The sequence below is a fragment of the Microtus ochrogaster genome, chromosome 19, assembly GCF_000317375.1.
Source record: "Microtus ochrogaster isolate Prairie Vole_2 chromosome 19, MicOch1.0, whole genome shotgun sequence".
NCBI classification, from domain to species: domain Eukaryota; kingdom Metazoa; phylum Chordata; class Mammalia; order Rodentia; family Cricetidae; genus Microtus; species Microtus ochrogaster.
The window spans coordinates 8,331,319-8,349,643 of record NC_022021.1 but is presented as its reverse complement, the minus strand read 5'-3'; the positions used below and the strand labels follow the sequence as shown (position 1 = coordinate 8,349,643).

Genomic DNA, 18,325 nt, shown 5'->3' with positions numbered 1-18,325 from the left:
CCACAGAGTAATCACTGTGCACGTCTGCAGAACACACACGTGCCCATACCACCCACAGAGTAATCACTGTGCATGTCTGCAGAACACACACGTGCCCATACCTGCCCACTGAGTAACACAGAAAAACTGACCCATTACAGTGTTACCACACTGTATTATCATAAACAGGGAAAGTGTAAAAAGCAGAAGGGATTACAAGTTTGTTGTCCATGGGCTGATAAGAAGTAGAGCTAGGCTCTAAGCAGAAAAGGACTCCATTTCTTTCTTGTCCCATAAGCCCAGACAAAGCTGCTGCTTTTGTTTTTCCTTGCAATGAATCCTCTAGTGTCTGTCTGTTCTTGCAACTTAAACAATTCTATCATTATTAACTAAGTTTGAGACTATTCACTTATACACAGATCAATGAGTTTATAATAAATTACCACCAAAGGGACCGTTTTGGTTTAACAAGGTCTGAACTATAGTTAGACATTTATATAACAGTTTGCATAGCTGGTCTCAGATTGTCTGAATGTAGTCAGGTGTCTTACAATTGACTCCCTGCACTTACCTGCCGTTTATAAATCTGTTTTCAGGACTTGAATCAGATACCTTGAAGTCTGTGGGTACTTACTTTTACAGACAAGTCATCAATTTCAAATTGTTCCTTCCAGTTAAAGTTTGTAACCGACATTGGAGCAATTAATTGTTCTAGAAGAATCTAACATTATAGTGCAGGTTAACTCATTGCTGATTGGCAATCATTTATACATAAGTGGTTTGCCTATTGATTACAAAGGGTGAGTTAAATTCTGGCCCCGCAAGCGACTCTTTGAGTCCAGGGTGTTTGTACTTCTAGTGAAGGGAGACTTACTGATCTTGAGTTAGGCTTGGGAATATTCTCCCCGTCTTTCCTGACAATATCATACACTGACTGGAAGCTATTAATATTGAGAATATAAAGGACCAGACAATTTATGAATGACTTGAGACAGCACATATGCTCTTTATGGACACTCACAGAGAATGAACTTTTAAATATTTGCTTTCACCTAATATTCTGCTTAAGAGTTTCCAACTTTAAAGGAATGAAAGGGTGTGACTCACAGAAGCTGGTACTAGTGAGAGATGAGAGTGCACTTGGGTCACACTCAGCCGTGACTCTTAGTCTGCAGAGGGATCATTTGAATAGTTGAAGAATAAAGGGTTCTCTCTGTAGTTTCTGCTCAGCTTTGCTGTGAAACTAAAATGCTCTGAAAAATAATAGTTCAACAGGGCTGGTGACATAGCTCAGCAGTTAGGATGCCGCTCCTGCAGAGGACCGGGATTCAGTTCCCAGGACCCACGTATTGGCTCATAGCCACCGTAACTCCGGTTCCAAAGGCTCTGAACCCTCTCCTGACCCTTTGAGCATCAGGCACATATGTGTTGCACAGACATACAGGCAGGCAGGTAAAACACTCATACATATGAAAGAAATAAACCTAACAAGAACAGAACAAAGAATTTAGATGGATACTAACCTTATACCTTATAGAAAAGCTAACACTATGAAGTCCTTCGAAGATAACTACAGCAGAAAATGTAGATGACTTTGAGCACAGAAATAACTTTTCTGATCTATCAAAGGCAGGACCCGTGAAATAATCAGTGCTAGACTTTATTAAAAATTAATTCCCGCTCCATGAAAGGCTCTGTCGAGAGAATGAGAAATAAGCCTCAGACGGGAAGGAAGTGTTTGCAAGAAGCACGTGTGACAAAGGACTGTGTGGTAGTTTGAAAAAGAAGGACCCATACGTTTGAATGCTTAGGCACCATAAAGTGGCACTACTTGGGAGGGATAAGGAGGTGTGGCCTTGCTGGAAGAAGTATGCCACTGTAGGTGGGCTTTGAGGTTCGAAAGCCCAAGCCAGACCCAGTGTCTCTTCTTGTTACCTGCAGATCCAGATTAGAACTCTCAGCTACTTCTCTAGCATCACATCTGCCTGAGCCCCTCCATACTCCCTGCTATGGTGGCAATGGACTAAACCTCTGAAACAGTAAGTAAGACCCAATTAAATAGAGTTATATAGAGTTATAGAGTTTAGAGAGTGTCCATGGCCATGGTGTCTTTTCACAGAAATAGAAAACCAAGATTGTTAGCTAAGATACATAAGGAATGCCTAAACTCAACAACACAATAATAATCATAGACATAAGAAAAGATGTTCCCCATCATATGTCATCAGGAAAGACAATTTAACATGTCATAGACATACATTATTGAATGGCTGAGTCTGGAACACTTAGATGTTTAATGCTATCAAGGACGGGAATTCTCATTTATTGCTGGTGCCCATGCAAAGTGGCTCAGCTGTTTTTGAGGATGGGTGAGCCATTTCATGCAAAACTAAATATACCCTTACCACACAATCCAGATATCTGACCCTTAGTATTCACCCAATAGAGTTTAGAAGTTGCGTCTACACAAAAACCTACATATGGATGTTTCTAACACCGTTAGTCATAGTTTTCAAAGCCTAGAGGCAGCCAAGATGTCCTCCAGGAGCTGAATAAACCGAGCTAGACAATGGAACACTACTCATCACCAGAAGAAATGGGTTGTCACACCAAAAAAAGAATAGAGAAATCTTGTAACATATTTTTATTGGCATATATTTATAGGGCAAGGATGGACCTTAAATGCACATTACTAAGAGAAAAAGGCCAGTCTGAAAATGCTACATTTTCTAATTCTAACTATGTGGCATTTTGGAAATGGCAAACTACAAAGACAACAAAAGATGAGAGGTTTCCAGGAGTTTGAGGAGAGGGAAAGAGGGCAGTCAGGGAGAGTGTGGACCTTTAGGGCTGTTAAACTGTTTTGCATGACACTATGTGGGAAGATGTTATTGCCAACACCAGTGCTGGGAGGGGAACCAGACTCAAGAAGAGGAGGCTGTGGAGCAGGGAAGATACAAAAACTTGGCTCCTCTACTTGATTTCCCCTAAATTTGAAACTGTCCTAAGAAATAACCTATTAAAAATGATATTTCTTGGGTTCCACACAAGACCTGCTCAGGCAGAATCTTGGGGAGGGCTGGGGAAGCGACATGCACACGTTTCCTTGCAGAATAGATCATGGACTATGAAGGGGGAAATGAGAAAAGCAAAGGAGAGAGAAAGTGAAAAGGTGGCAAAGAGATAGATGCTGTCTCCCAATTTCAAACACTCAGATTCAGAGTCAGGGTGGAGTGAGACTGTATTAAATCTTCTTCAGCTAACTCCCACGGAAGGTAGAACTCATCCTACACCCCACGGGCTTCATGAAGTAGGACGCAGAAAAGAGATGAAAATGGCACACAGTACTTCAGATACTCTCCGGAAACATTACAGAAGACGGGCAGAGGGAATGTGTGAGCCCAAAGAGGGAGAAGGCCTGTCAAATGCCATCTTCTGGATATGACATGGTGACCAAAACCATGAGTTCACAGCAGTTACACTCACTTGCACAAGACTGGTCCTGTCAACTGTCAGTCATGGGTGGGGTAAGGGCTCTTAGGGTCCTACCTCTCCCCATTATCACCTACTGACAGATGCTGGGAGAGATGGAGCCATTGTCTCTGGCTGTGTGGTTACAGATATATCCATTAAGCTCCAGTGCAGTCCCGTGACCACAGAGAAGATGCTGGTTAACTCAGTGGTCATTGATCAGTGCCTCGCTCAACCTTCAGCAGAAAAGTGTCATCTTGTAGTAGATGGGGACTCACACAGAAACCCATGATGAGACAGTGTGCAGAGAGTGAGAAATCTTGGTGCATTCAATCCCTAATGGGATGTCTTCATCAAACTCCTTCCCTCATGGCTCAGAGAGCTACGTGGCAGAAGAGGCCGAGAGAGACAGAGGTGATGATGTCAAGGAAACAGTCTTCCAGACATAACAAGACTGAGACACACTGAGGGGCAGCAAACTAAGACCTGTACAGGTTCAAGCCAGACAAGGAGGGGATATACTAACCACCCTTCGGGGCAGGCCTCATGCCCAGGAGTTATTAGCCAACACAGAACAAACCCGGGAATTTTGTAGACTCTTTCATTTTGCTTTGTTTGGGCTTTTAGGGAGTACCGGGGTAAGGTCCTTACTTTTGCTTGTTTATCATGATTTCCATTTATCATATGTGCTTCTTGTTATTTTGTTTTGTTTGTTTAAAAGAGAGGAAAAAAACAAAGTTGTAGAGGTTGGGAAGATCTGGAAAGAATGGGGAGGGAAAGCGATCAATATAAGAGAAGGTGAGGGAGAGAAATCAGAATTCATAATTCATAATATACACACACGTAATTGTCTAGGAGCAAAGCATTAATAAAAAATCTTGTAACTGTAAAAGGAAGGAGAAGGAGGGGGAAAGAGAGAGATAGAGAGATGGAGAGGGAGGAGGAGGGAGAGAAAGAGATTTGAATGAAATCACCAAAGGCAGTGAAGAGAAGCTAAACATTTGAATAAAGGACAAAACAACCAGAGAACAGAATTCCTTCTCCCAAGCTGAACTATTTCTGCCTGACGACAGCTTTGTTAAGTGTCTCACGACATCAAGTAGGTGCATGTTCTTCATCATGATTTCATGGAAACGGGGCAGATGACAAGTTATCTTTGGGATTTAGTTTTATAGACGGATTAAGTGGCGAAGCCCAGCAGCAAAGAGCACACTTGCAGTTTTCTAAGCACACAATCCTATCCAGAAGAGGCGAAAGCAACCGACAGCCTTTTGTAAGGAACCTGAGTCCACCCAGTGAGAGAAAAATGGATTTTTAAAGATGGCAATTGAAACTGGTCATGTCAATGACTGTGGCACAAATCACTGGCCATATCTGGGGTAACTTTACAATCTGCTTGCAATTCAGAGTTACAGAGGTGTTTAGTAAACGTGCCAGCCAAGCTGCTGGAGGCCAGGCTGTCCCAGGCAAGCCAGAGGGCTCATCTCCCTGACAAAGTCCTGTCTGTACCACTTCCCCGGGGCCGGAAAGCCAGCAGTCCTTACACGCATGAGCAACAAGGAGGGTACTAATACACTCTGGCTCCCGGCGAGAAGCACTAGGGAGTATTTTTATAATTCATGGCACAGCAGTAATTACAATTGATCTTGGGACTCATCAAAGGTCAGCATTAACTGGCAGGCCATACTGGATTCAATCTAGATTTCTCAGGAATTCACACTTAGGCACTGGTTCATCAGCACCGTGACACCCCCTCCACAAGTTCCAACTTGGCAAACTGTCAGATGAAAAATCCTTTGTCTTACTTTAAAACATGCATCACTTCTGTAAGGATCTCATGTCATCCATGAACTGCTACCTTGATGACAAACGGTCTTCTTATTGAGTTTCTGACTCAAAACATTCTTACTTATATTATTTTCTATTTTCATACTATTTATTGGGATCTACAATATGCCATGTTTTCTTCTAAGTCTTAAAGCAGAGAGGGGATGGAACAAATCATTCTAAATGTAAAAGTCACTTGCAACCATTGAGACCATTGAACCATTGGTTCATAGACCAGGGGATTCTGAAACAAACCACGCTTTGTCGCATACAAAGCTGCTCCTATAAATAACTATTCCAACAGCCAGAATGGAATAATCCAAATGTACAGCATGCACTTAACGGTTAAATAAAACCTGGGTCTGAAACAGAAGGCTAAAAGCTCTACCAGAGAGGAGGAAGGACTTCCTGGTACATGCCATGGCATGAATGAAGTCTGAACACAGCGGGCTGAGCCAAAGAGAACAGGCACACAAGACCACATGTTACACAGGTCATTTAGAAGATGTACCCAGAAGAGGCAGAACACACATGAGGGGCTGTCTTGTGCTGAGGTTCTGGGGAGGATGCAGAATGACTGTCAGTGGGTACAAGGACCCCGCTTGGGGTGATGAGAGCACTCTAAAACCGACAACAGTGGAGCTGTACAAGTTTATGGAGAAAGAGACATCTGCTGGTCGGCACACTCTAAATGGGTAAAATGGCGCTGTGGACAAACAGCACAATCAATAAAGCCATTCAGGAGTACTCAGCAACAAACCACATTCTTCGTCAGTGTGGGTCACTGTGGTGGCCACTGTAGGTAATAATCTAGAAGAAGGAATTAAAACTATGTCATCGACTACGGGGAAGAACTTAACTGAGCAGGAATGGTAAATGGGAGGCAGAGAAGAACCCTCATGCAGGATGACATTAGAAACAAAAAGAGCACGGGAACGTTAGGAGCCAGATGGTAAGTGCAGAAAACCCAGGGGCACAGCTGAGTGTCCGCCCCTTGACACTTGCAGGGAGATAGGGTGGCTGTGAATCCAAAAACCCTCCAGGTTCAGCTCTAAGGTGACACGTGCCATCCTAGTTACCAAAGCAGTCAGAACAGCAAGGTCAGCTCCCAAGGGCATTCCACAGTTGAAAATAAAAGCCGCTGGGTGTGGCAGCACTCGTCTTTAAATCCTAGAGCTCTGGAGGCTGAGGCAGGTGGGTCTCTGTCAATTCATGGTCAGCCTGATCTACATAGTGAGTTCCAAACCAGTCAGAGTTACATAGTGCAACCCCACTGGTATCTGGAAATTAAAATTCAATAAGTCACACCACAACTTTGAGCAAGCATTCACTCCACAGTTTTTATTTAAATGACTGATACAATGATTTTATACAACTTTTAAGCTGTTTAAAATGATGACAACATTTAGCTCTTCAAATTTCATATGGCTTTTCCCTTCTTGTGCTCTGGCTTCTAGAAGCTTCATGGTTCTACTTCTCATAAAAATGTTTATGTCAATGGTGAACAAACAGAGGCATTATAAAATCCTGTAGTTCTCATAAAAGGGGATTCCTATCAGACTAGCCTGTTGCCAGTTGTCTGAAATCGAAACTCCTTGGCCTTGTGACCGCAGCCCTGTGACCGCAGCCCTGGGGCCGCCATTTTAGGCTTCACCGACAAGTGTCTGGTTTCACATGAAACTTACTGTCTAGGAAATTTCTAATTACCCGGTGAAGTTTTCACATCTGAAGTGTTTGTTCTTCGGAAGGCGGGAAGATGAACGCCTGAAAGGCTATCCCTTCCGAGGAAGAACTCTGTCTCAGCAGGAAGACCGTGCTCATCACGGGTGTTCACGTCACAAAGACAGGTTGCTACCAGAAGGTTCTCCTCTGCAGTTTGCTCAAAGAAGGTGGTTTTCATGTTAATGTGGGAGAGAAGTCTGTATTCCCTCTGCTTCCAGCTCCTCTGTCCACATGTGTAGGTCTTTTACATCTCGGGCCATCCATAAGTCTGCAAAATACTTAAGTCTTTTCCTGGGGGAAAAAATAAAGTATTAGTTATTTTGGAAATGGGATTAGTGGAGGAAGATGTCTCACAGGAGCAATGGAAAGGTACTCGGTGGGGACAGAAAGGGCTCTGTGGACAGGAAGCTGTGACAGTGCACCCCGCTCCAGGGCGACAGCTGCATCAAAGATCCAGGCTATTGATTCCCATGAATGTTCCTGCTGCCCTTCTAAAATCCTGCCTGCTGGGAGGGGCCTATGACTTCTTGACTCTGCCAGAGACTGGTGGGGTCCTTATCTGTGTCCAAAGACAAAATATCCTTAGAAAATGTTTCCAGGATAAAAGTGAAACTGACTTACTAAAATAAAGCCGGTAAACGCCAGCCAACCACGAGCAGCACAGCAGTCATGCAGCTTGCGACTTAAGGTCTGGGAGTTCCCACTACTGCCCCATGCCTAATGAGCTTGCTGACCCTGGAGCAGCTCCTTGCTGAGATCTGGTCCCAGCACACAAGGGTGTCATGAGGATTAGTGTGTCAGTGTGGGTGAGTCAGTTGGCACAGTGCCCAGGAAGCTACAGGTCACTCTACAGAATCCTTTCTGTATGTGGTGAGTATGCGATTAATCCTTAACTGTTGTAGCTTATCCACACCTACCACACGAGAAGCAGTTTGCTTTCTTTTGAGCTGACCAAGAGAATTGATGGGAAAACTCTTAATGGTTAGGGAAAGTGCGTACAGTGTCCTGATAAACATCAAAATGGCCCATCTTAAAAAAATTTAAGGGGGATAATATATATATGTATATATATAAAGATATATATATATATATACACACACATATATATATCAGTGTTTTGCTGGCATGTATGTTTATGTACCATGTGTGGTTAAAACCCACAAAGGCCAGAAGAGAGGGTCGGATCCCTTGTGTTGTGACCTGCTATGTGGGTGCTGGGAATCAAACCTGGATCCTCTGAAAGAATGGCCAGTGCTGAGCCACCTCTCTCCAGATCTGAAATATCCCATCTTAATGTAATGTCCGCATTCACCTTATCAAGACATGCAGATTTAAAAATGTCACATATTAGTTGGGGAAACAAATGTCTACAATAATCTGTGAACTTTCTAATTTTCTCACTTTAGCTTTAGAGGCTACAGTAGTAACAAGTATAAACTAATTTATTGCCAGTTTGTGTGTGTGTCCTTTGAGGCAGCATTTCATTGTGTAGCCCTGGCTAGCCTGGAGCTCACTATGTAAATGAGGCTAACCTCTAGTTCACAGAGATCCACTGGCCTCTGCCTTTAGCATGCTGGGATTAAATGGGGATGCCACCACACCCAGCACAGTCTTTAGAGGTAGAGGCTTATTCTGACTTCTTCCAGGAAAAGATGATCAGATGGCAACAAAGATTACATTGATCTTTGCAGAAGGCTGAAGTTTAGACTTTGAGCTCCCATCTGTAATCTTGTCAGGAAATTTTTTATATTAATTTGTCTCATAACAGAAATAGGCTGAAACTAATTCCATTGCCCTTGCTTCTGGTGTGACGCTGCAGAAGCGATCTAGAAGACACTGGGAACTCCAGCCAGCTCCTAAGGGCTGTAACTTGCAGTTTGCTCACTGGTGCTTTCCTTGTGGTAGCCCCTAGGGATAGCCTAGGAGGATGCTAAGAGCAGCTCAAGAACTGGCTACACACTAACTAGCTACCAAGGGTGGGCAGTGTTCACATAAAGGGTGGAGGTGAGGGGAGCACAGAGAAGCCAGATTACAGTTGTCACGCACAATCAGAGCTAAGTGACAAGTGGATCACGTGACTGCATGGCTCAATGCAGTTTGCGCTCCTCTCCTGACAGAATTCTCCCCACCCCAAGATTAATTTTTTACTTTTATTTATGTGCATGGATGTGTGTCTGATTGAGTGTATGGGCACCATGCCTATGAAGGTGCTCACTGAGGCCAGAGCATTGGATCCCCTGGGTCTGCAGTTACAGCTGGCTGTGAGCACCGCTGGAGGTGCTGGGACTGAACCTGGGTCCCTCAGAGGAACATCAAGGACTCTCCACTGCTGCCCCAGTCCTCTCAAAATTCTTTCAGTTCCCTTCATTACATTTGCTTACTCAGGGGATGGGAATGTGCCCAGTGTACATGGTGGTCAGAGGACAACTCTGGGGAGGGGGTGTCTCTCTCTCCACCACGTGGGTCCCAGGGATCAAATTCAGGTTGTCAGGACTAGTGGCAAAGTCCTTTACCCACAGGGGCATTTTTATCAGTCTGTGACAGAATTAAAGCTGTTTGTCACTGCAGATGCACGGGGAGAGAAGTTCTGTGCAGCCCCAAGGACTGACGCTGATCCAGTAACTCTTAAAGATAACTCCAATCCCTCAGCAGCGAAGGGCTTGGCACACACTGAGGCAATTCTTTAGAAAAAGAGACCAAGAAGAATTGTTTGTCACCTAATGAAGAGCTGACACAACCACCAACTGAATTCATCTGAGTTCTGCCCAAAGGCGCTTTTCCTCTGGCCACAAGGAAAGCCTGCAGAAGAGGGTCCACAGTGGTCCTTCAACCCAAGCTCCAAAGCAGTTCCCATGGTCATTTACACAACCGCCCTCTTCCTTGGACAGCGTGGCAGGTCCACTAGGAAGCAAAACAGAGAACAAACCAAGGCCATTCCAACCTTCTCAGATTGACCAAGTCTTCCAGCTCTTTCGACTTGTGAGCAGCTTTCCTTAAGATTTCTCCAGGCACCTCTGCTAGCTTAGCCACGTTCAGTCCGTAACTCCTCACCGCCGTTCCTCTGGTTATCTGATAGAGAAAAGTGACAGAGTCCGGCTCCTGCTCCATGTCACCTGTGAAATTGGGGGGGGAGGGGAAGCGATCAAGACTGTTTGCAAGGGAAGTCCAGCTGATGACTGAAGACGACAGCGGCCCCCACAGTGGGCCTCTGTTAGAGCTCACAATCTGAACACATTTGTTCTAGTTATTTGCTGCTTGTTTTATTGACTTAGGAAAAAGATAAAGTTTTGAAAACGCTTATGCATTTAGGAGGTTTGACTCGCTTAAGACAGTCTTGAACAATGGGTGATTGTGAAATCTGGACTGAACTTCTGCAGTAATGGAGAATGGTTCAGGCATATGTGCAGTAGGGCATGATGGATCCCACAGTGCAAGTAGCAGGGAAACTCTGGCTAGGGGTACTGTGCATACTGAAGTGGATGCTGCTGCTCAGGTGCTCTTGGGAAGAAAGGTTTATTTCCACGGGTTAGGAAGGCTGTTGGCCTAACCCATCACACATAGTGTTCATGTCCTGTGTTATTTCCTCCTCCTGAGTGTGGGCTGGGCCCGGTGACTCACTTCTAGAGGACGAAACGTGACATTGCAGAGAGCAGACCAGAGGACACTCATCCTCCATCCTGGGCACCTCCCTTTCTTGCTTGCTCTGAGGAAAGCGAGCAGCCATGAAAAGGTCCTTATGTAAACCTGTCGCTCATCAGTAGTCAGTGAAGGACTATGGCTTGCCAGCACCAAGCTGCGGCTACACCTGAGGCCTGTGTACAGCGTCAGAGGGGTTGGGAAGCAGGTTTACACTGGCCGACGCATGAACTGACTGCCTTCCAGGCAAAGCTCTCAGAAGTGCTCAGCCAAGTTCCCCTAGGTATCTGACACACAAGAAAGATAGACAATTTTTATTTAAACTGATGTATTGTGATAGCAAGCTGCGGAACATTTTTAGAAACTACTGTAGGTTAATAGTGATAATAATAAAGGCTATGGAGGCCTGGCCCTCTAATTCCCAGTTGAGGAAATTCCAAGAACCATCCCAGCCTCCAAACTCTGTTCCCCACCCCCACAAATTTGAAGCTTTTCAGAACTGGGCAATCTCAGGTACAGAGCTACATACATCGTATGTAAAACACTGCAGGGTCATGCAGCTTTAGAACAAAAACTCAGTATTGAGTCACACCTGGTCCCATCCCAAATGGCCAGATCTTCTATGGTTTCTGTGACCCTAGCACACGCTGTAAATTCACCGAGAGCCTTCGCTCACAGTCTTTTCTTTGTCAAGTGTGTATGCCTTGATAACCAGCTACTGAAGATGAAAGCCAAGAGTCTGAACACAGCAGTGGAAGGGGACAATGGAATTTACCTCCTCTAAGAGTTCAGGAGCAGACAAATAATAGCTTTCCTAGGGTGTTTGCTACAAGTAGGAGGTGAGAAGAACGCCACAATGCAGACGTCTATTAGCAAGCACTAAGAATACCTTCTGCCTCCAAATGTCAGCAGGAGACAAAGAAAGGGAAGAGTGGTGAGTGCAGACCAAGGAAGTCCGGAGTCTGCCAAGACCATAGCTTTCCCTTACTCTTTCATGAGCACAAGATGAAGAGGCAAGTGAACAGCAGTAGCCATCAAAAATACAAACCCTAAGACAAAAAATAGTCCTGGCTCTTTCCAGGCTAATCTAGCTTCCGTGCTGGTCTTTCTTAAGCAAGACGAAATTCATTCATCTGCTTGTCCTCCCATCTGTCCAAGCATGTGCTGGCCAGCAGTATCTGACAGCCTGGTGTGCAGCACAGCTCCTTTCTTAGAAATGGGCTTGCTGATACGTTTCCCAGCAGTTCTTATTTTTTCCCCTTACATATAATATACAGCATATGTTGAGCTACATATGATAAATAGATATGTATATGCTATACATAAACAGCAGAGATGGCTGTAACGATGGTGCTGTTTGTCCTTTCATTTTTTAAGACGGGCTTCACTGTATTGCCCGGGTCACCACAAACTTTTGGTTCACATGATCCTGTACCTCAGCCTCCTCTCTTCTTTGGGCATATTTTCTACAATCCTTTTAAGGCATACTACAGCTATAAACTATAGTTTAATTGCATACTATATTATACTACCCTGAATCCTGAACACATTATTATCATATGCTAGCACAAACAGTGGCTGAGTCTAACACCGTGTGCTGTTCTTCACATCGGCATTATGATTGCTTTCATGCCTTCAAGGTCAAGAACGTGATCACTCTCCACAGCTACCTAGAACTTTTTTTTTGTTGGTAAGCCTGTACTTTCTTGGTAGGCTGTATGCACGTGGGCATGTCTATGTCAGAATATGGAGGCAGGAGGAGGCAGGTGGGAGGAGAGGAATAAAAACAACCCATTGTTTCTATATCCTTACCACAAAGGTTCTTAGTGAGCTCTTCTCTCACAAGCTACACCCTTTTCTTAGGGGGTATTTTGAAAACCAATCACTGTTAGAATCTATGAATATAATAATCGATGTTTCTACTGTAAAGAAAATTAGGAAAATCTATGGTGAGGTCAAATTTCTCAGGAATGTTGTTAAAGAGATGTGTTCTGATCAAATAATTTCCAACTTCTTTTATAATTATTTATTTTTCTGTGGGGAATAGTGCAAATGTGGCACAGAGGGCAATCAGTTCTGTCCTTTCAGTGTGGGCTTCAGAGATTGAACTCAGCATCAGGCTTGGCAGAAGAACATTTATCAAGTTAGCTCCGCAGGCCCTGATCAAGTCACTTCTGAACTTGCTTTTAAATAGATGTATAGAAGTTTAGAGATGGATCTAATTAGACACTGTCTTTTTACCCATTGATACAGGGTCTGACGCAGTCCAAGCTGGCCTTGAACTAGCCAAGTAGCTAAGGATGACCTTCATGCTCCAAAGAACCAGGGGATGGACATGCAATACAATACCCAGTTTTGTCTAAGCTTTTACAGCAGTTTTCCTGGGTGCTGATCCATTTCTTTGGCTACCACACAACCCTTGAAACACAGGCCTTGAACATTTTGTCTCATTTCGTTGATATTCATAGTGGCCTACCCAAAATCCACTGCACTTTTAAGAAAACTTTTGTATTAAAAGAATTGATTTCCTGTCCATTTAATCAGGGCAATCTCCTCACACCCAGCTCTAAAAGTGGATCCTGATTAATTTTGAGGCAAAGTTATTTCTGCCATTCTCACTTACATGCAATTCACTTCTGAAAATGAGACTGGACTCATCCTGAGATGCTAGAAGGCAACTGAAAAAAAAAGTTGCCTAGCTCCTAAGACATAAGTTACAAGAAGGAGCAGAGACATAGCTCAGCGGTAGAGTGGATGCTCAGAATAAACAAAGCCTGGTTCAAGCCCAGCACCAAAGGTAAGATAAACAAACAGTGGAAAAGTCTCCTAGCTGTGAGCTCCTCTTCTAGCGCTGGACACTGTCAAGCATCCCGTGTGTGATATCTGGAAGAGCTACAGCCACCTTCCCACTGGCCTATGGATGGAGCCAGCGGGGCAGGAAGAGAACCAGGAAACTGCTGGAGGAGCTGGGGACTGCACTGAGACGCTACACTGGACAACCTTACTGCTGGATCCAGTGATCAAGTGCTTTGTTACTGGAAATCAACCACTTAGAAGGGAAAGTCCTAGGGGACCACAAAGGCAGCCTCGGGACAACAGATGTCAACAGGCCTGGGCAGAAACAAAGAGCTCCAGCAGGAGGGACCCAGTGGGAACAGGTTCCGTTATGTTGGCAATGTTTAGAGAGGCAATTTTTCAAAGCTCTCAGAGGGCCAAGGAGAATTCAACTACAGACTAAAACCAAATGACAAAATGCAAAACTAAAAATGAAACAGATTTAGTTCTTAGAACCCAGAAGTAGGTGCAAACAAAAGAGAATGTGCTTGTCTGATGAGTGGGCCCTTCTGTCACTGCAGAGACAGCTAAAGCACCAAGCACGCACCAGGCATACCACACTATAAAGGATGACGTTGAGAGGTCAGAAGGGGAAGGCTGAGGTCCCGGCACAATGAGACCGCTAATATAAGGTGCCAAGAAATGGGAACTATGCATATCGTTCAGAATTATGACGGATGCAGAGGAAAGAGTACCAAGTCTGCCTCAAGCCTGGGGTGGGAAGGGCCTGGAGTGAAGGACGGAAGCTTGTTAGCAGGGGCCCAGCACCATTCAGTTCTAAGAATTATGTTCACGGATAAAGTTTAAATCAATATAATAAAATGTCAGACACTCCAGGGGACAGGATTCTGTTCTTGGTAGGCAGTGAGCGTGCAAGCTCTTAGAGGCAGCTCCTCGTGCCCTCCCCACTGCAGAATTCTCCTTTGTTTGCAAGCCATTTTCTGTCGCAGTGGATGCAGACTAATAAGAAGGAAAACTTCTTCGTGAGAGAATTTACGATGTGTTTTTCAGGGCTCAGGGACTGCTTACCATCACATCTATCTTAGGTCCAGTACCCTGTTTTATTTGGGCCATCTGCCTGGTTTCCTTTTAAGTTCTGTCTTTACTACTTTTCACAATTTAATTTGGACTCTGGAGTGTCGCGGATAATGGGTTTTCCATTACAGCACACCAACTGTGCAGACCACCACAGGCTGGTAGCTTAAAAAAAACTGCTACGGGGGGGGGGGGGCTAAAGCTTAGTGGGTTACTTAGGCACTTGCGCTTACTCCTGTTGGCTAATCACTTCTTTTTCAGGGAAAGATCTCCTCCTCTATGGGAGCAGTACTGGAAAAACCAGGAATGCAGGACTCAGAGGCAGAAAATGTGGATCTTCTACCCAAGGGGCTGGCACAGGCAAGGCACTTTACCTGAGCTTCACCTTTAAGACACAGCACATCTCCACTCTAGGACAACCTGTAGTAATTAGTGTTAAAGGGTATGGGGGAGGTGGTGACCAAGAAGCCTCTGCAGGTGACTCTTGTCCTAGGATGAGAGCTGAGGGAAACGTGTGGGGCTAAGGAACTCCTGCTTAGGAGAAGGGCTGCCATTAAACAGATGCGGGAGAACGGGGGACTTCGAGTTAGCAAACAGACAAACACACTTGCTACACGACTCAAGGCTGACAGCAAATAAATTTTCCCAAGTGTTCTTTATAACAGATGCTCACAGCTTGCATTATTAATAAGCAATGAACTCATATTTCTATATAACTTTGGGTTACCAAGCCGAAAGACAAGAGTATTCACCTTGTTGCTACCATAAGGAATTGCATACCTGAGTCCTGCTTGCTTCCATCCTCATTGACCAAGAATCCCATGTGGTAATTCCCCACCTGCTCTGGGTAACATTTTTCTAGTTCACAAATTGGTGGATAGTGGGTGACAAACAGGGTTAAGGATCTCACCTAAAACAGTAAGACATATAGTGTTGTTTCAATTAAAACGTCTCAACTTTAAAAATCCAAATCTCCACAAAAGTTGCAAGAAAAGAACAAAAGCCCACCATATACTCTTGATTTAGACAACCAGTTAATATTTTGCCACATTCCTTTCCTTCCTCCAGCCTATGCAGGCAGACAGGCACACACATACACATGTGAGCACACACATACACACACTTTCCTGGGTCATCTTTTCCTCCTCCAGTACTAAGGATAAACCCAGAGGGCTTTTACATACTAGGGAAATGCTCTGCTACTGAGCTACATCTTTAGCCCTAACCATCTGAAAATTAGTTGCAGATAGCATCCCTAAATATTAAGATTATATCTTTTAAGAACAAAATCAATTTCCTACAGGACTGAAATGAAATTTATATACAAGAAATAAATTCTCATAAAATATGATTCACATGTTTTCTTAAGTGTCCTTATTTTTTAAGCATTAACACTGTGGTTAACATAGAAGCCAACCACCTTCCAATATACCAGATATTAAAAAGTAGAATTTGAAATTAAAAGGAAAACCCAAGTATCAGCTATACGAGCACCACTCAAATTGAAGACTTGGGTAGAAACTTATAACTATTTTAAAACATAGCCAACAAAAACTATGTAACTCTAAGAAAAGACATCAAAGAAAAGCTAAACACAGAGATGCTAAGCCATGCTGCTGCTCAGGAAGAAGTTGTCAGGGGGTAGTTTATTTTAAAGGAAAAAAAAAGGAAACATGTCATTATCTATGTCATCTAAATAAATGTTTGAAAAAAATCCAGAACTTCTCCTGACCATTTAATTCAGTAACAAAGGCACACAGGGAAAAGGTTGGGTGTGGTGGTGTGAGCATATATTCTCATTCCTGGGGAGGTGAAGACAGAAGCATCTCTGGAGCCCATTGGCTCGCAAGCCTAGCTTATTAGGTCCCAGGTGAGACCCTGTTTCAAAACACAAGGTGGCAGCTTCTGTGGAACATCACCTAAGGCTGACCTCTAGCTTCCACAAACATGTGTTCCCATGTGTACCCCGCAAACATGCACATCCCTTGCACATACACATACAAAAGGAAAAAAGGCATGTAGGCATTACGCAAAGGCATTATCAGTTATACAGTAACCAGGAGAACAGATTTGATGTCTCACCACAAAAAGTGAGGGGGCAGACCTATCAATGAGCTTAATTCAATTATCTCATATTTAAATGTATGTTATTATAATCTGCCAACTTAAAATACTATTAGTTAGCAAACTTTTAAAGGTGTGGCAGATGCTTACATCTCTGATAAAATACTCCAGTGTAGCATAGGCGATGGCGATTCCGTCATGCGTGCTTGTCCCTCTTCCCAGCTCGTCCAGGATCACCAGGGACCGAGGTGTTGCTTTCCTGATTATCTCTGCTGTGTCTGTCAGTTCTTCCATAAAAGTACTCCGACCTTTGTATATGTTGTCTGCAGCACCCATTCTACAAGCAAGATGGAAACCCTTAATTTTCCCAAGTTTTCTTCCTAGGAAACCAAGTACTGTCTTGTAAGCAATAAATTTATGGTGTGTGTAATAGTAATTAAAATTATATTAAATAAAATGTACAATGAGTATAAAGAATGTTCTAACACCAAACTCACTATTCCAACAGGGTCTAGAGTAAACAGACAGAACTCTGGAAAAGTGAGCAGTTTGACCTGCTTTTGTTCTCAAAATTCCAAACCCACACCTTGGTGTTCCCAGGACAAAATAACACTGCTCTGTGTCACTGTGCTTAAAAATCTATTAGCGATAGGACTTGTACGATTAAGGAGGTTTCCAGAATTTTCTAATGAAAAACCCAGGTTAATTAAAAGGTAAACAGCTACATACAGAATACTTCATTTCCACACAACAAAACTGTCGTCCTAGAATTAATTCACAGGTGTTGAAGGGCCTTGGGCAGTAGCTTATGGAGGTTCCCATGTCAAAGCAGTTCCTAGACGTCAGTGTCCTAACTCTTGAGGCTGCCCTCCCATTAAGCAATCTCCTGGAGCCTTGACTATACAGTGATGTACAATACGTGTCTCAGAAAAGGCTCTAGCACAAGAACTTCCTTAACTCATATAACCATAGGTCCCTGAAACTTCCTCCAGAGCACTGGTGACAGAAATATTCTATGCCACATTTATTTGGGAAAGCATTTGTTCAGTGTAAAAGGACCTGAAAAGATGAGCAAGAGGAACTGGGTAATAGAATAAGATCATGCTGCTAATTACGAAACCTAGAAGTGGGGCTTTAAGTTCATAGTTGGCATCATGGAATGCTAGCAACTGCTGTCTTTGTGAAACGCCCTAGTTCACGAACCAGGCACACACTTCACACCTGACTTGCAGTGGAGTCCTGCGGAAATTCACACCACACTGAGTCACAGGCAGCATGGCTAGAGATGGCAACAGCAAGGGAGATGAAAGCTGATGCCCACAGTGGGTGCAGCTCAAGTTCTAACAGTGACATCTGAAACAAAGTGCTGTCGATTTTATCCATGTTAAAAATCAATAAACAGAACACATCATCCGAAATGCTGCTAACTTTGCAATAGTCCAGCCACATTTTCAAATTCATATACTGCTATTTACCTTAATTTTGCAATGATTACTATCACAGTTTGGGTTTTCAATGTTCCCCAAAGGCCACCTGTTGAAGGCTTGATCACTAGACCATGCTACTACTGTGAAAGAGTGAGACTTTTACGGGTTGAGTTCACAGTGAAGAAAAACGAGGGGAAAAAAAAAAAAGGCTAACAAAAACCAGAGGGAAAATGGGTAATAATACAATTTCCTGAGCATCGTTAAAACAATAAGACCTTGTGGTATTCTAAGTGAGAGTGAGAAAGAAAAACCTAAAATCTAAGTTCATT

The 18,325-nt window shown here is 43.7% G+C and overlaps 1 protein-coding gene across 2 annotated transcripts in view; it reads right to left on the bottom strand.

The window, feature by feature from the left end:
- Window positions 1-6,612: 6,612 nt before the first annotated feature.
- The window catches only part of Msh3 (mutS homolog 3), a 162,556-nt gene continuing 150,843 nt past the window's right edge, over window positions 6,613-18,325 (bottom strand). For both annotated transcript variants that reach the window (XM_005356505.3, XM_005356506.3), the window contains exons 21-24: window positions 16,720-16,906; window positions 15,286-15,415; window positions 9,941-10,112; window positions 6,613-7,290 (exon numbers count right to left, since the gene is read on the bottom strand). In XM_005356505.3, the coding sequence (XP_005356562.1) occupies window positions 7,179-7,290; window positions 9,941-10,112; window positions 15,286-15,415; window positions 16,720-16,906 (601 nt within the window). In that variant the 3' untranslated portion in view covers window positions 6,613-7,178. The remainder of the gene's footprint in view (window positions 7,291-9,940; window positions 10,113-15,285; window positions 15,416-16,719; window positions 16,907-18,325) is intronic.